We start from the raw sequence: 17493 nt of genomic DNA on the forward strand, positions 1-17493 counted from the left end.
CCCTTCATCTCACTCTAGCTGGAAGAATTAACATTGTTAAGATGAATATCCTTCCTAAGCTTCTTTTTTTATTTCAAAACATCCCAATATACATCAATAAGTCATTTTTTAAACAATTAGATTCAACCATAACCTCATTTATTTGGAACTCAAAACATTCACGTATCCGAAGAGCAACCCTACAACGACCTCAGGCAGAAGGTGGCATGGCTCTACCTAATTTTCAGTTTTATTACTGGGCAGCAAACATACAAGCTATAAAAACCTGGACACAAATAGATGAACATACACTGGCTTGGTCCGCAATAGAAGTAAAATCCTGCAGTACTTCTTTATATTCCCTGCTCTGCGTCCCAATACATGCAAGTTATTGCAAATATACTAATAACCCAATTGTGCTTCAGTCACTCAGAACATTGAACCAATTTAGAAAGCATTTTAAGATGGAGAATCTTTTATCTGTGGCACCTCTGCAAGAGAACCACTTCTTTCAACCCTCACAAACATATCTAGTTTTTAATATCTGGAAAAGATTTGGGATTAAATTGCTCAGAGATCTTTATATAGACAATATCTTTGCATCCTTTGAACAATTACATTCCAAATTCAACCTTCCAGCTACACATGTCTTTCACTATCTTCAAATTAGAAACTTTGTTAAACAGAACCTGCCCGATTTTCCTCACCTCGTACCTTCCACCATGCTGGAAAAAACACTGTTCAATTATGAGGACTTAGACACCATTTCTGCAATACAGTAAATTTTATTAGAGTCCCTTTCCTTTAAAAGATCCAAGAGGACAATGGGAAAAAGATCTCTTAATTAATATATCAGAAAAGAAGTGGAAGTTAGCAATGCAGAGGATCCACTCCAGTTCCATATGTGCAAAGCATGCAAATATTCAGCTCATAATTATATATCGCGCACATCTGTCTCGCTTAAAACTGTCCAAAATATTTCCAGGGCAAGATCCAACCTGCGAACGCTGCAACCAAGCTCTTGCCTCACTGGGTCACATGTTTTGGGCCTGCACCAAATTAACAACATTTTGGACCAAAATTTTTAAGTGCCTTTCAGACAGCCTTGGTGTTACAATTCCTCCTAACCCATTAATAGCTGTGTTTGGTGTTCTTCCAGATGGATTTGAAGTGGAGAAGGACAAACAAACTGTGATTGCATTCACTATACTTTTGGCACGCAGACTTATTTTGTTAAATTGGAAGAATCCTAACTGTCCTCTTATAAGTCAGTGGGAAACTGATGTTTTATATTATTTGAAATTGGAAAACATCAAATTCTTAGTTAGAGGATCTGTACAGAACTTTTTCAAAACCTGGCAGGATCTAATCAATAATATTTTAGAATAAGAATTATCTCCGCATTTCTTTTTCTTCTCCATTTATCTTTATTGCCCTATTAAACTCAACAATTTAGGTATGTTTACAAGCTTTAAGTATTACTCCTTTGGCCATGCTCTCCTTCTCAGGGGTGGGGTTTGATTTGTTTTCAATCCAATTTTTTGTAAAAATTGATCTATTTGTATGGAATGATTACAATTAAATTAATAAAAAAAAAAAGTCATCAATTGTCTGCATGACAAAATATTTGTACACATATTTATCCATTCAGAATTTTTTATTTTAACTCTTACTCTGTAAAAATACATTTCCAATGTCACAATAAACTATTTTCTGTAGAAATTTGACTGAAGAAGAAAAGCTCCAAAGTTAGTGTTTGCATAAGTATTCAAGCCCTACCCAGTAATACTTTGCCAAGAACCCTTTTGCTTCAGTAACCAGCTTAATTGTTTTGGGGGTAAGTATGTACCAGTTTTGCACATTGTTCAGGAGCGATTCTTCCCATTGTTCTTGGCAGAATTTCTAGAGATCCTCAAGGTTGATGAGGTGGTGCCTCTGGACAGTAGTTTCCAAATAATGCCACAAATTCTCAATAGGGTTAAGATCAGAGCTTTGACTTGGCCATTCCAAAATATTTATCTTCCTCTTTTTAAGCCATTCCAATGTCACTTTGGCCTTATACTTAGAGTCATTGTCATGTTAAAAGATGAATCTTCTCCTGAGTTGTAGATTCATCGCAGACTGGAACAAGTTCACCTGCAATTTTGTGCGGTATTTGTGTCCATAAATTGTCCCTTCAACTCTGACAAGATTCGCAGTCCCAGCACATGAAAAGTATCCCCATAGCATGATGCTGCCACCAAAATATTTCACCGTTGGTATGGTGTTTCTTGAGGCATGGGCAGTGGTAGATTTACTCCATACATACCTCTTTGAAGTCTGGCCACAAAGTTCTGTTTTGATCTCATATGACCATAAAACCTCCTTCCACAATCTTTCTCATGCTTTGTAGCAATTGCCATACATGCTTTTATGTAGACCTTCTTAAAAAAGGCTCCTTACTTGCTACCCTCCCTTAGAGGCCTGTGTTATGGAGAGCTGTTGAAGTTATATGGACCCATGCACATTCACTCCAGTTTCGGCCAAAGAGCATTTCAGACTTCTGAGAGAATTTATAGTAGTATCTCTTGCCAGTTGATGTCTTGCTCTGGTGTTTAGTTTTGAGGGATGGCCTGTTCTAGGAATAGTCTGGGTGTTGTGATGAACTTTCCACTTTCTAAAGATGGATCCAACAGCGCTTACCAGGACATTCACACTTTTCAGGATGTTTTGTAGCTATTTCCTGCCTTGTACAATTCAGTGTCTTTGTTTCTCACATCAGCAGAATACTCCCTTGTCTTCATTTTTGCAGTGTTTGTCCAACAAAGATTGTGGCCCTTACAAAGGGTGCTTTTTATATCCAGAGAGATATAAAGGACTCACAAGTAGTAACTAATTATGTTTAACTATGGTCATCACCTTTGTGTTGTTTGTGATTAATTTCTCATTTGTGTAAACCTGGACCTTCCAAAGCACAGAAGTTTAAATACTTTTGCAAGCACTAACTTTTGAGTTTTTCTTCTGTTAAATATCTACAGAATATCATTTATATTGACTATAGAGATGTGTTGTTACAGCATAAGCATTCATATTAAAAGTACTAAATAGATAAATATGTGAACGAATCTTCTGTTATGCAGAAAATTATGATGACTTTCAAGGGGATTGAATACATTTGCACACTACTGTAAATCAGAGGTTGCCAAATTCTTTCTTGGAAGACTGCATTAGATGAAGGTTTTTGTTCCAGCCCGGCTGTTTAATTGGAAGCTGATCTTTGCTGACAATTTAATTGTTATTTAGTTTGTTTTGACTTGATAGTGGTTTCATTCTTCCACATCAGGTCATTCTTGCATTGTAAATTTGTCCTTTCCATGGATGTCTTCCATGTGATTTGTGGCCTAAGTCATTAGTAATTAAGACTCCTCCCGCTTTTTATTCTTTCATTTTCTTCCAAATATTTTATTAAAACAGAAATGTAATGATGGATTTTACAGGTTTATAGTGACCTTGATAGATGAAGAACCTACAGATATTTTGTCATTTGTTTATCATTGTTACACTGCACCTGGCTTGCTTTTGTCTTTTTAGTCAGTGGGAAGGGCTGTGTGTGCAGGAGAACTGACCACCAATGAATGCTCATCTGGAAGTTCAATGCAAAATATAGTGATGAGGATTAAGAAAGATTGGTATTTTGAAGCTTATAAATAGAAAAGAAGCTCCTCTATCTGATATCTCAGGTTTTATGTACTGAAACAGAATGGAAAAGAGGAAAACTGGTTAGAGACTCCGGCTGAACTCCCCATAGCTATTAAACCATTGTACACCACCAGCTCCATCTGGCTGCACGAAGGCAATGGACTTCATAAACAGAACAGAAGTTTGTCTATCTGTGTCTTGATTTTCACATACTATAACAAAATGGAAAAAATAAAGGGCAGAAATTGCTGCTGAACATGCTGAAGCTGTTAACCCTTTGTTACAGTTATAGCACCTAGGGACAAAAGGGAGACAGGCAATGATGTGAAGAGCACTGTAGGAATATTTTTAGATAGAGGAATTTCACAAAAAATATAAATGTTTTACCAGATAACTACATGAATAAACTGTTTTGCTACATTTGTGCAACCTCATGGTGATGATTAATACTCAAGAACATTCTTGGATTGAGAAATTGACATATTTTTAATGCTTTTATTTGATGTTTGGATTTTGCACTTTGAAGCATTTTTAAACTGCAAACACAGGTGCTGTATTTTTTAAGATGTTTAAAAAATCCTTCACTTTGGAATACAGTTACCCATGGAAAATTAATTTACACTATGACTGTGAAAAGGTTACCTTGACTTGAAGTATGCCACGCTTTTCCTTTAATGTTGTCTTTTAAACATATCAAAAAGCAGGCAGTTTGCTGGTGTGGTTTGACTTTTTTTTTGACTGAGTTCAGAATTTGGTGTCAAATACATGAAAGCATGGATCTATCCTGCCTTGTATCAACGGTTCAGGCTGGTGGTGTTAGCATAATGGTGTGGGGGATATTTTCTTGGCACAATTTGGGCTCCTTAGTATCAACTGAACATCATTTAAATGCCAAGGCCTACCTGAGTAGTGACGTTGACCGTGTCCATCCCTTTATGACCACAGTGTGCCCATCTTCTGATGGCTACTTCCAGTAGGGTAACACCCCATGTTACACAGCTCAAATCATCTCAAACTGCCTTCTTGAACATGACAATGAGTTCAGTGTACTCAAATGACCTCCACAGTCACCAGATCTTAATCCAATAGAGCATGTTGTGGATGTGGTGGAAAGGGAGGTTCACCTCATGGATGTGCAGCCGACAAATCTGCAGCAACTGTGTGATGCTATCATGTCAATATGGACCAAAATGTTTGTGAAAATGAATCTGTGCCACAAAGAATTATGGCAGTTCTGATGGAAAAAGGGGGTCCAAACAGGTGCTGTACTAGCTAGGTGTACCTAATGTTGTGGCTGGTGAATGTGTGTGTGTGTGTGTGTGTGTAGTAATGTGTCATGGTGAGAGTTCCAGGCAGCTTAAGGTACAAGTAGAAGATCTTCCTCAAGTCTTCCCACTGCAGGATTGCAGTCTGTGGTATTGAATTTCTTCTCTGCTGGGAAGGACAGTCATTCTAGGAGTAGTTCTCAAATAATTATTTTTTTCAAGCAAATAGTATATTTTTTCCTAATTTTGTCTACTGTGTATGGTGTATTCTTGGTTGAAAGTCTAACTTTTTAGTCATGTTTAGAATGTTTAAATTAAAACATATAATTTACATGGTGTGTTAATTTACTGTTTCTTTTAAAGTTCGAAGAATCCAGAAGAAGCAGAGTTAGAGGACACCTTAAATCAAGTGGTGTGTGTTTTTTCATCTACTTTCACTAATCTATTAATTTGTCTTATTTTTATCAGTATTTAAAAGAATGAAATTAAAATCAAACTAAAGCTTATTTTTAGGTAAAGCGTCAGATAACTGCAAGTAATGCAACTTGAGTTCAGCTTTAAAATTGTAATATTCAAGTGGATTTGTGTACAGTTTAAGATCAGATTAAAGTACTGTAGACAGCTGCAGAACAATTGTTGCACAGTCATTTGCCCTAAACCCTTATATTATTAAAGAAGACTGTATTCAGTAATATTACCTGCTTTGAAAAAGAAGTGTCTCCATTTTTAGCTTATAATTTTAACTAAGGCACTAGTCCAGGCATGATATATTTTGCATTCAGTAGTGTTCGATATTTTTTATTTAACAGTGTTACCAAGGGTTGCTACAATCATACGATTAATATTTAGTAGAACTCATTATAACTAGGGTTATAATTTTAACCACACATTCATAGATTTTCTGTACTTCTCTAATTTAAGATCTAGAGAGCTCCCACCACACATAAAAAATATTAAATGTTAGTTATAGAATTATGCAAAATTAAAAATCAAATGAAAGCAGTAAACATTTGTCTTCATGTCATTATTAAATATTTGTTGTAGCATCTGAATAATAATGACCATATCAGTCTCCCATAAGTTTCCTCATTTGCATTTATTTATTTATGATTTTAAAAAAAATGTATATTAGTGTATTATGTGCTCATATGCTTATTTTGCCAATTATTAGATGTATTTAATAAATATAAATACTTTCACTGCTATCTTGGGAGTGGGGGGCGTGGTCTTCCTTTGTTTTCATTAACATGTTTTAATAAAATATACAGTAGACATAAATTAATATACTGAACAAATTATTTGTGGAGTATGATTAGATATAAGATGTGAGAGTAACAAGTTCTTTATGCAGGCTTTTATATATATATATATATATATATATATATATATATATATATATATATATATATAAAATATACATACAAAGAACCAACTGAGTTTATAGTAATACCATAATATCTGAACGTTTTCAGTTTTCTTCAAAGCAAGATATACTGAAACACAAGAAACTGAGAATCATCACCTTTTAAATTGTGAATTTCAATATTCAAAAGAGCATGGCAAAGGAACAGAAAATGATGTCTGAAATCCATAAGAAATGTGTGTAATACTCAAATTAAATTGACACTGAGCTGAAGATACAGACCGCCCTATCCCCAGCAATAGCCTCCAGTTCTGGAAAGGCATTCCCAATGCAAATGAAAGATTCCACCTCCATCACAAAAACGTGAACAGGAGAGTATACTAGGCTCATCTTTACTGGAGTCTGATACCTCAGTTAAATATAATGAAGTCAGCTACAACTGCCAACTTGCAAAGAGGGGGGACCCAAGTGAAGTGCAATATTGATCCCAAGACTTATTGACCTTGTAGCACCTTCCGTAATATACCTCAGGGTACATAGTCACAAAGCACACGTGAACAAGATTGGCACACTTCCTTGACCCTCATATACAATATCTGTTGAAAGACAGCATATTATCCTCATTGTTCCTCCTGAACCCGAGAGTCAATAAGCAGTCTTCATTCCAGTCTTAAAGCACTGTCCCAGAGTTCAATATTGTCATGACCTACTAACTAAGACACCCCTACAAAATCTAGTACATTTTAGCTGGATTACAACCGCATCAGCAATCTTAGCCATGGTGACTTCCCACCTGGTTTTATTTACTTTTTTTTTTTGCATTCTTAATATGTGACTTCTTTAAAGTTTGGTAATATTATGTAATATTTCACTTGTGCCCTTGACTCCTAACATTACCTGACTTTTTACTGTTGTTGTTTCTTCTGTTATTAATCTCCTTAAATTATGTCTTAAATACTGCCCTATAGCCTCTTTCCACCTTTGTTCATTATCAGCAGCTGCTTAGCTTTTATCTGAAAATGTGTTGTAGACTTTTTGTAATACAGTATTTTATACCTTGCCAAACTGGAAAGCTGACTCTAAGTTTCCTGTGTTCTTTCACTGCTCTTCATATAACTCAAGTTAAAATACTCTGATTCAAGCAGAAATCTGTTTTCCTGCATCCACCCCCAGAAGTAAATCTCAAGTACATTATGCTATATGTTTATCTAAAGCACATATTTATGTCAGTCTTTCATTTATGTTAAAATAAAAATGTGAATTAGTTGAGATTTGTTTTTGGTATATTTTGAGATGCTGTTTTTCAAAGCAGAAGTGTGTATTACACTATGAATATATTTAAAATACATTAAATTATTGAATTATTTCATTAAATAACTTTTAGTTGAAGTATTTACATTTTAACAGAACAGTCTAGTCATATGATGACTGTCAGTCCTCCATTTACTTCTATATTGTGGCTTAGGATCCCAGTAAAGTTTGGCCTGACTAGCAACTAGTGACTAGTCCAGTGAAGAATTGCATTCTATAATGGTCATTATTCAGAAGCCTGAATTATGATTAGTTTTACTTAGCTAATTACTAAATTAAAAATTAAAGCTTAGTGGTCATGATGATTAATAAATTAACCTTGTAATCTTTTTCCAGATGGTTGTATTTAAGTATATTGAAGACAAAGACGTCTTTCAGAAGTTTTATGCCAAGATGTTAGCAAAAAGATTAGTGCATCAGAACAGTGCTAGTGATGATGCAGAGGCCAGTATGATTTCCAAGCTAAAGGTACAACAACTTAGCATTTTCGTAGCATAAAATTATGTTTTAAAATATGTTGTAATTCTTGGAAGGTTATATTTGAACATTGTTTTATTCCACGGATGTTTTTCTATAATATTAATTTTAAAAAATGCTAGCTCAGAACTGAGTCATTCAGGTATTTTAACAGTGTATTAACAAGCTTGAAGTTGATAATTGCACAAACCAAATAAGTACAGTAATCCCTCCTCCATCGCGGGGGTTGGGTTCCAGAGCCACCCGTGAAATAAGAAAATCCGCGAAGTAGAAACCATATGTTTATATGGTTATTTTTATATATTTTAAGCCCTTACAAACTCTCCCACACTATTATAAACATTTCACGCACAGTTATACAGCATAAACCCTTTGTATTCTCTTAGATATTAGGTAAGATTCGTTGAAATTATGTATGTAAACACAGTTTACATACAGTAAAACCTAAATATTATTTTAAAGATATCGAGCGTCTCTGATATCATACGTTACAGCCATTACAACAGACAGGCCACCAGCAATAAATACGTACAATGCAAGAAAAATTGTATACAGTAAAATGTGTGTACAGCGACACTAAACTATGTACATGTAATAAGTACTGTACGTAAATAATTAATTATGGTTACTCACCAACAATGACACGACGACTTGTCCGATAACGATGAGTTTAATTTTACTGCACAACAAAGGATAGCGTTACAGCTCTTCTAAAGGAGCCTCTTCAGGCGACTGTTTAGCACTGCCGTTGTTCTTCTTCCAGCACTCTTCAATCCAAATCCCTAAAGCAGATTTCATCCAGACTACTGCCTTATCACGTCCCCTTGCAACTCGTTTTGCGCCCTGATTAAAGGACACTGCGGCTGTAGATCTTATATGCTTTTCCTCCTTTTTAAATAAAAAGAATCGTGGACTCATTGATGCTGTAATTGTGTCCTACAGCGGTGTAGCTGTTTCCTTCCTTCAACATATCCAAAACTTTTACCTTTTCTGCAATCCTGAAGCATTAGCAGTAACGTGCATTAATGCTGAATGAGTGAGATGAGACTTCCTGGTTAATGCAGCACTCCGTTGCTGAGCCAATCAGCAGCACACAGGAACTTAACCGCATGCTCTGATTGGGTAGCTTCTCAGCCATCCGCCAATAGCGTCCCTTGTTTGAATTCAAATGCGTCCCTTGTTTGAATTCAAATGGGCAAATCAACTGAGGAAGCACACATACTGTAGACCGCAGACATCCGCGAAGCAGTGAAAAATCCGCGATATATATTCACATATGCTTACATTTAAAATCCGCGATGGAGTGAAGCCGCGAAAGACGAAGCGCGATATAGCGAGGGATCACTGTACTTTGAATACATGGCTAATTTTGCCTTTTATGAATCATGGTGTGTATGTATTCTGTACATGTTTCTTATTTTTTAAATGGTTTACTGTATACTCTGTTTATATATGTAACAAAAATATATGTAATTATTCCTACAGCAAGCATGTGGATTTGAATATACTTCTAAACTACAGCGGATGTTCCAGGATATTGGAGTCAGCAAAGATTTGAATGAACAGTTTAAAAAGCATCTGTCCAATTCTGAGCCACTAGACTGTAAGTTTTAAACTAGTATCTTTTCTGAAGCAGGACATATAATCCAGTCCCTTAAAATTTTACTGAATTAAATGCATTGTAATTCTTATGGATTTTCTCTTAATACAGATTAGAAATATTTTCCTTAAAAAGTGCAACAGTAACTTTACTGGTGTTCCCCAGAACTAAGAACAAAATAGCTCCACACATTCAATATACAAAAATTTACAATTGTTGTTTTATGTAAAAGGGCAGTTAGTAATAAGGGAGAAAAATAACACAATCAGATAATCAAATGTCTGCACTAAATATACTAATGTACAGCCACTATAAAGATTATTCATGTTTGAGCATTTTCACATTTGTTGAAATATAGCATGCCAATGTTTATTTTTTTTTATTGTTGAGCATTACAGGTAGTCCCCAGGTTACGGACACCCGACCTACAACATACGAACAGTGCCGCAGCTGCGACTCATGCGCCTCAGTAACTGCCGCTCCGTCATCTTCGGCCCAGGGACGCTGCAAGCGGTGGCTGGACAGAGGCTGGAGGGGGTCGATTTCGCTGCTCGCGCGGTGTAGTGTCCATTGGGCGGCTCCCGGTGGCAAGTGGTTTCACTGCCCACCCCCTGCTGCAAGTGGTGACACTGTTGTGGCTGAACGGAGGCCATTGAGGGTGAACGGGGAGGCGGGGGGTAGCATTGTAGTGTGCCTCGGATGGCTGCGTTTTGAATGGGGGCGGGTGGTGCGGCGGGACACTGCAGGCAGCATACTGTAGTGGAGGTGACTGTGATGTGGGCTGGTGATGAGCTGCCCCCATTCATTCTCAATAGCAAGCCTGCTTGTATTGTTACGCACTTAGCAGGAAGTTGTCTCTTGTCAGTACAGGGTGGTCCAGATCTAATTCCGCAGATCCAGATCGTCTGGATGACTTTGATTTATGCTGGGATGCTTCCAGTTCGGCGCGAAGACGATTCTTCATGTCAGTTTGCACACTTCTCGCTGGTTTGGGATTTTTCGGGTGATTTTCTATGTAATAAACTGAATAAGTTATAGCGTAATGAAAATTGCATAATTAGATCTGGACCATCCTATACATCAGACGTGTTGATGACTGGTGCCTAATCTGCTGTGATAGCGTGTACAGTGCTGTACAGAAGTGCTCATCTTAACTTTTTGTCTTCACCCTACAAGAATGTCTCTGAAACACAAATCTGATGCAAGTGCTGGTGATACAGTAAAGAAGAGAAAAACCATCACCATTGAAAATAAAGGAGAAATAACAAAAAGATCAGAAAGAGGTGTAACTCCATCATTCATTGGGAGAGCACTTGGTTACAGTCGGTCAACAATAACATTTATTGAAGTAATGTACCTGTTCTGACTTACATACAAATTCAACTTAAGTACAAACCTACAGTCCCTATCTCGTACATAACCGGGGGACTGTATTCAAGTGTAAACAGCATTTATTTCAATAGCACATTTTCAAAGAAAGCATGTAGCTCAGTGTGTTATAAAAGTTGTCAAAGAACTTGTTACAAGCAAAGAAAAAACAAATTAAAATTAGATTAATGTAATAATAAGTTGTATACAAAAACAAATAATGCACACTTACTAAAGATAGATATACAATTAAGAGAAGTAGTGTCTTTAAAAATAGAAATTGTTTTTAAGTCTCTAAATGCGAGTCTGATGATAAGGTCAAATGGCCAAGGAGGACACGAAAAATAAAAAAAAAATAAAAAAACAGTTAAGCTGGAGAAAAAAAATCTGCAGAGGTTCAAGTCCAAAAGACCGCACAGCCTTGACTGGGCATTCTTCCTAACATAATGGCAGCTTAATAGGGATTATAGCCTTTTACAGCTGAGACAAAGGAATCTGCAGCATCAGTATCCTATAGAATCCTACAGACACTTCAATTTAAAGAGAGGAGAATAGTACAAAAACACCCCTGCTAAAAGAAATTTGATGTACAGTTTTCTTGAAGATGTGTAGGGGAACAAATCTATATATATATTTCAGCATGTCTGTCTGTTGGTTGGTTGGTACGTTTACATCAGTGTTTTGATTGGCTGAACGAAGCACTGGGAAGCGAGTGACCAATCGGATTAAAAGAAAAGCTGAAGGAAGTCACTCGACTGAAGAAGACGAAAATGCAAAAAGAAATAAGATTTTGGGTATTTCAAGTGCTCAAACTACACCTCAAGAATTGCCAAAAACGAAGAAACCAAAAAGAATTTTTACTGAAGAACAAAAACTGTGGAATAAACAGCGACGTGCAGTACGACAAGGTAGTCGTGCCCGTCAAGGACGGGCTGCAGGCGACTTTTTTCAGTGTTGCAGGGTAAAAGTCATTAAGTGCAAAATTATTTGTACCATGATTAAATTTAGTAATAAAATGTTTTTTGTTATTTGTATTCAAATCTCGCAGCAGAGACAAAATGAACGCCAACGAGTTGCAGCTTGCAGAAGCAACCGCAATTGAGCGTCTGCGATTGCAACAAAAACGTTCTACTGCCACTGAAATTGAAGTTGCTGAAAGACGTGAACATGAACGGCAACAAGAAAGTCGGTCAAACGCAACTCAAGTTGAAATTGTTGAAAAAAGAGAACAAGAACGTTTACGACAACGAGAGAATCGTTTAAATGCAACTGAAGGTGAAATTGTCGAAAGAAGAGAGCAAGAGCGACAAAGACTACGACAAAATAGACTTCATGAAAACGAGGAAGATGCAAATTCAACGCGTCAACAAGATTGCATTCCAACTCGAGAAAGTCGAGCAAATGCGTCTGAAATTCAAGCTCAACTTCGAAGAAACACTGTATGTTGCCTTATCTCGAGCAACTTCAAGAAAGAAGATCAAGCTCTTAGTTTCAAAAGATTGCCACGAGGATCAAGATGGTCTTTGCATCAATAATGTAGTGTACCCAGGGATATCCACTTAAATACTTGAATAAACATAGTTTACGTATTCGTTAAGTATGCATTGATTGTGTTAATTATTCATAATTTTATTTTGATAAAGATAAGTCGTTCATTTTATGGCATGTAACACTTTCATACATGACTTAAACTAGAAACAACTTTCATTATGTTTATTATTGCCTTGGAACTAAGATCCATACAGCTCAGGTAGTAGAGTGCACACTACCCTTGGTCGGTGGTTCGATCCCAGATGCCGGAACAAAGTTAGGACCTAACACCACCTACTGTCCGCCTGGGTTCGAATCCCGATTCGTCGTGTGGCACAAATAACAAAAAACATTTTATTACTAAAATTAATCATGGTACAAATAATTTTGCACTTAATGACTTTTACCCTGCAACACTGATAAAAGTCGCCTGCAGCCCGTCCTTGACGGGCACGACTACCTTGTAGAAGAAAATACAGTATGTGGTCTCACAAAAGCAAACTTGACCTTTTTGACCTAGTACTTCTGTCATCTAGAACATGACATGAACATGATCTAGTGCAAAGCTATATAATTAATTAAAGTAGAAAACAAAGTATTTGAAATAAAAATGTTGTGGAGAAAAATGTTAACTTTGTACCTTCAGTTGATCACAGGTTTTCAAAAAAGATTCATAATCCAGCTGAAAAATGATTCAAACAGTCCAGCCAAAATACGTACAGTATAAGCAGATGAAGATTGTTGTTTTCTAGTTGTCTCATGTTTCTCAGGGAAGCTTGACTAGTTATGCAAGTAAGAGTTGAATTATATTCAATTTGCAAAGCAAATTAGAGAATTATCCTGACAGACGTGTGCATTTCTCTATGTAATATGAACTAGTGGTGCTGGTGATACTTCTGAAATATATTTACAGTCCCCTGTAACCCCTGGGGAAAAAAGATGAGTAACTCTATATATATAAAATTCTTTTCGCGTTTGAAACGGAAATTACGTATGACCACGCGATATGGAAATTACATATGAAACGGAAATTACGTATGACCATACGATATGGAAATTACGTATGACCACAGAACATATTATAATACAGGAACTAATCACTTCGTTTGTGGACACCATTTTTATATCGTCTTTACGAATTGTTATTATTTGTGTGTGAGTTATTTTACTGATATTGAAAAGAAGTAAACACAAACACGCCAATCTATCCCATAGAAGTACACCCCGCGTTGTCCTCTCCCAGCCCTCCTTTCTGGACCACAGCGCTGACCCGTCCGCTGCCAGGCGCGTTCTGACAGAGAAGTTTTATTTATTCGTCCACGTGACTGTCGCGGAAACTGCCACATTGAAACTTTTTTTTAGTTGGTAGTACTTGATAGTAGAGGAGATCAGGAAAACAGCTTTGCGTCTTTCTACTCTTTAACTGCGGCGAGCTGTAAACAATGTGCGTGAGAACAAAGTGGACGCTGGGAGGCGCGGAATGTCGGTCTGCTCCGCGGGGTTGAGAGCTTCGCAGTTTCGAGCAGCGTCCTCTCTTCTCGCACTGTTTGTGACACTTCAAGTGCCCCGTTGGCTCCTGGGAGAGTGGAAATCTTTGCGTGTGAGTGTAATCGGCGCCATCGAAGCAGTTTGTAAATTACCCTGCACTACTACTTACTGTCCCTTAAGGTGAGTTCGGGTCACTAAAACCCTGCAACATTCAAAGTTCCTTTTATGATGAATTATTTTAAGAAGTAAATCACAGGCACGTAGTGCAAGGTTGTCAGGCAGAAATTTAGACGATCACATAGAAAATGTAATTTCTATGCCACAACGGTCGTGTAGCGCCTTTCACAAGGGATCTACTATCGAGAGATAATCCAAATACATTTTAGCTACTGTTAGTACTACTTACCTGTTGTGTTATAGTGCCTTTAAAATGTAGTTTACCCCAAACCACTCTAGTAGTGCTCAATATATCTTCTAAAATGTTATTGTTTTACTGTTTAATAACTTATAGACTACATTTTATTTTTTTTCCTTTGCCCTCAGTGAGCGAAGCCACTGGGTAATCAACTAGTAGGGTTATAAAAAAACTGATCTCTAGATGTTTTATCTTAATCCAGTGTTTAACTGAATTCCTATTCAATACAATATATATATTTTTTAATACATTTTATTGATTTTATTGTAATCTTTCCATACAAATAGATCAATTTTTACAAAAAATAGGATTGAAAACAAATCAACCCCCACCCCTGAGAAAGAGAGCATGGCCAACGGAGTAAAACTTAAAGCTAGTAAAAATGAATAAATGGATGAGTTTAATAGGCAAATAAAGATAAATCAAGAAGAAAAAAAAATTGGAAGAGAATCTGCGTCCTCAGTGCTTTAAGAGCTTATTCTAAAATATTATTGATTAGATCCTGCCAGGTTTTGAAAAAGTTCTGCACACATCCTCTAAGTGAGAATTTTATTTCTTCCAATTTCAAATAATATAAAACATCAGTTACCCACTGACTTAACAGAGGACAGTTAGGATTCTTCCAATTTAGCAAAATAAGTCTGCGCGCCAATAGTGTAGTAAAGGCAATCACAGTTTTTGTCCTTCTCCACTTTAAGCCCATCTGGAAGAACACCAAACACAGCTGTTAATGGGTTAGGAGGGATTGTGACACCAAGGCTGTCTGAAAGGAGGTAAAAAAAATTTGTTTCCCATTGTATCATCGTTTAAGAGGGGTTTTCGGAGGAGCGACCGCATCTACTTAGCATGCGTTCAGCCCCCCTCTTCACAACACGAGAAACAGAGACGTGAAGTGGCTGGTGTCGTAGCGAAGCCCCACGGGGAAGAGGGAATAACTCATTCACTACAGCTTTATTACTGGCAAATATCAAGAAATAAAAAATGAATGAAATGAAAATAGCAGTCTCTTTAAATTCTATATCCGGTTAACCAAACCCAGGTGGTGGGCAAGCGAAGCGAGCAGGGAGCAGAGCCCCCTAGTAATAATAAAGAATAAATAACAAGTTAAGATCAGATAAGGTCAGTTGACCGGGAGGACAGACAAAAAAAAAAAAAAAAAAAAAAGCCTCCAGTTATCCTGGAGAAAAAAAAATGCAAGATTTCCAAGGCTAGTAGTCCATCCATCCTCACTAGGCATTCTACCAAACATAATTATTCCTGGGATTTGAGTGAACTGGTCTCGTGGACATCATCCCAGGGGACTGCATGGTGCCTAGGTCAGGTGGTGGTGGCGGCATAGATCGCCACCACAGAAGAACTGGAGAAAACAACAGAGAATAGTGGATATTATACCAAATTGCAGATCTCTGAAAAATATAATTCTATGCCCATATATTATATTGGGAATACAACTAAAATGTAACTGCAAAAAAGTTTTTAGCAGTTTCTTAAAATGTTCCACATAGTTAGGTTGGTAAATTTCTATAGGTAAATTATTCCAGTTTTTAGATGCATAACAGCAAAAGGTGGCCTTACCACCTCTTTTAAGCTTGGTTTTAGAAATAATAAGCAGACCACCATTTGAAGATCTGAGTTTACGACATGGAGTGTGGGGAGACAGGCATTCCAAAATATAGGATGTAGCAAGATTGTTTAAGGCTTTATAAAGCATTAGTAGTATTTTAAAGATAATTCTGAATGGCACAGACAACCAATGTAATGATTCTAAAACTTATTTTTCTACTTAAGATTCTGGCTCCTGCATTCTGCACTAATTGCAACCAATTGATGTCTTTCTTAGGTAATCCTGTTAGGAGAGCATTACATTCCAATAATCTATTCAACTAAAAAGAAAAGCATGAACTAATTTTTATGTGTATTGTAAAGTTATTAAAGGTGTAACTTTTGCTATGTTACTTAAGTGAAAGAAAGCAGTCCTAGTAATCTGGTTAATGTGTGATTTAAAATTTAGGTCAGAGTCGATGCTTACCCATAAATTCTTTACTTTGGACTTAATTTTTAAACCTAAGGGATCAAGTTTTTTTTCCAATATCCTCGCTATATCCATGTTTGCCAATCTCTAAAATTTCAGTTTTATCCTTATTTAGTTTGAGTAAGATAGCAAATATTTAGTAATTCTGCATTTACATGGACAGAAAATGTCATATTTACATTTTTACTTTGGAAATGTTGTGTTTAGTGAAGTTCTCAAAGTTTTCCACAGAGCTATAACTACAGTTGGGAGTATATGGTCTGAGAAGTAAGATGCACTGAGAATATCTTTATCTCTCATTAAGTGTCCTTTTTATTTTTTTAGTGGATTTCAGCATTCAGGTTCTGAGCTCAGGATCTTGGCCTTTCCAGCAGTCATGTACATTTGCTTTGCCATCTGAGGTAAGGTATTCCTGCTGTTTGCTCTTTTCCACTGTGTGTGTCTCTGCTGCTTTTGTAATGTGATGAATGCACGTTCAGCATATTTTGGCTGAATACTGTAGTGTGATGTGGAAAAAAATGAGATGTTAAAAAGAAAAAATATTAAACCTCTGTTAACTGAAATATTTTATATTAAAGAAACTTACATTTTTTATTTTGATTCATGAAAAGCTTAATACCTTCATGTCCGGGAAAAATGTGACAAAGTTACAAAGGAAGGAACAATTGGAAATTGTTTTTATTTTCCTTTTTTTCTGATCCAGCAAATGTATTTGTACAGTAAGCAGCATATAAAATTACAGGAAGATAATTAGAAAAGACACCTGAATCATCAATCATCACGGAATGATCCTTACAATCACTCTTTTCCTCATTTTTAATAGTCAAAATATAAAATAACCGGTAAACCAGACATGAAGTAGTTCCATGCCAAACAAGTGTGAACCGAGAAATACTAAGCTGTTTTCACCATCATATTAATTGTAGAAAATTCAAAGTGGATTAGAGGAAATGGTATGCTTTTTCAGTTAAAAAAATAAAGAACAGT

At 36.4% G+C, this 17493-nt stretch overlaps 1 protein-coding gene across 1 annotated transcript in view; it reads left to right on the forward strand.

The window, feature by feature from the left end:
• The window catches only part of cul1b (cullin 1b), a 257439-nt gene that overhangs the window by 142450 nt on the left and 97496 nt on the right, over nt 1-17493 (forward strand). The window contains exons 12-15 of the mRNA XM_051928891.1: nt 5286-5334; nt 7933-8064; nt 9559-9676; nt 16831-16907. Of these exons, the coding sequence (XP_051784851.1) occupies nt 5286-5334; nt 7933-8064; nt 9559-9676; nt 16831-16907 (376 nt within the window). The remainder of the gene's footprint in view (nt 1-5285; nt 5335-7932; nt 8065-9558; nt 9677-16830; nt 16908-17493) is intronic.

Source organism: Erpetoichthys calabaricus, chromosome 6, assembly GCF_900747795.2.
Source record: "Erpetoichthys calabaricus chromosome 6, fErpCal1.3, whole genome shotgun sequence".
NCBI lineage: Eukaryota > Metazoa > Chordata > Cladistia > Polypteriformes > Polypteridae > Erpetoichthys > Erpetoichthys calabaricus.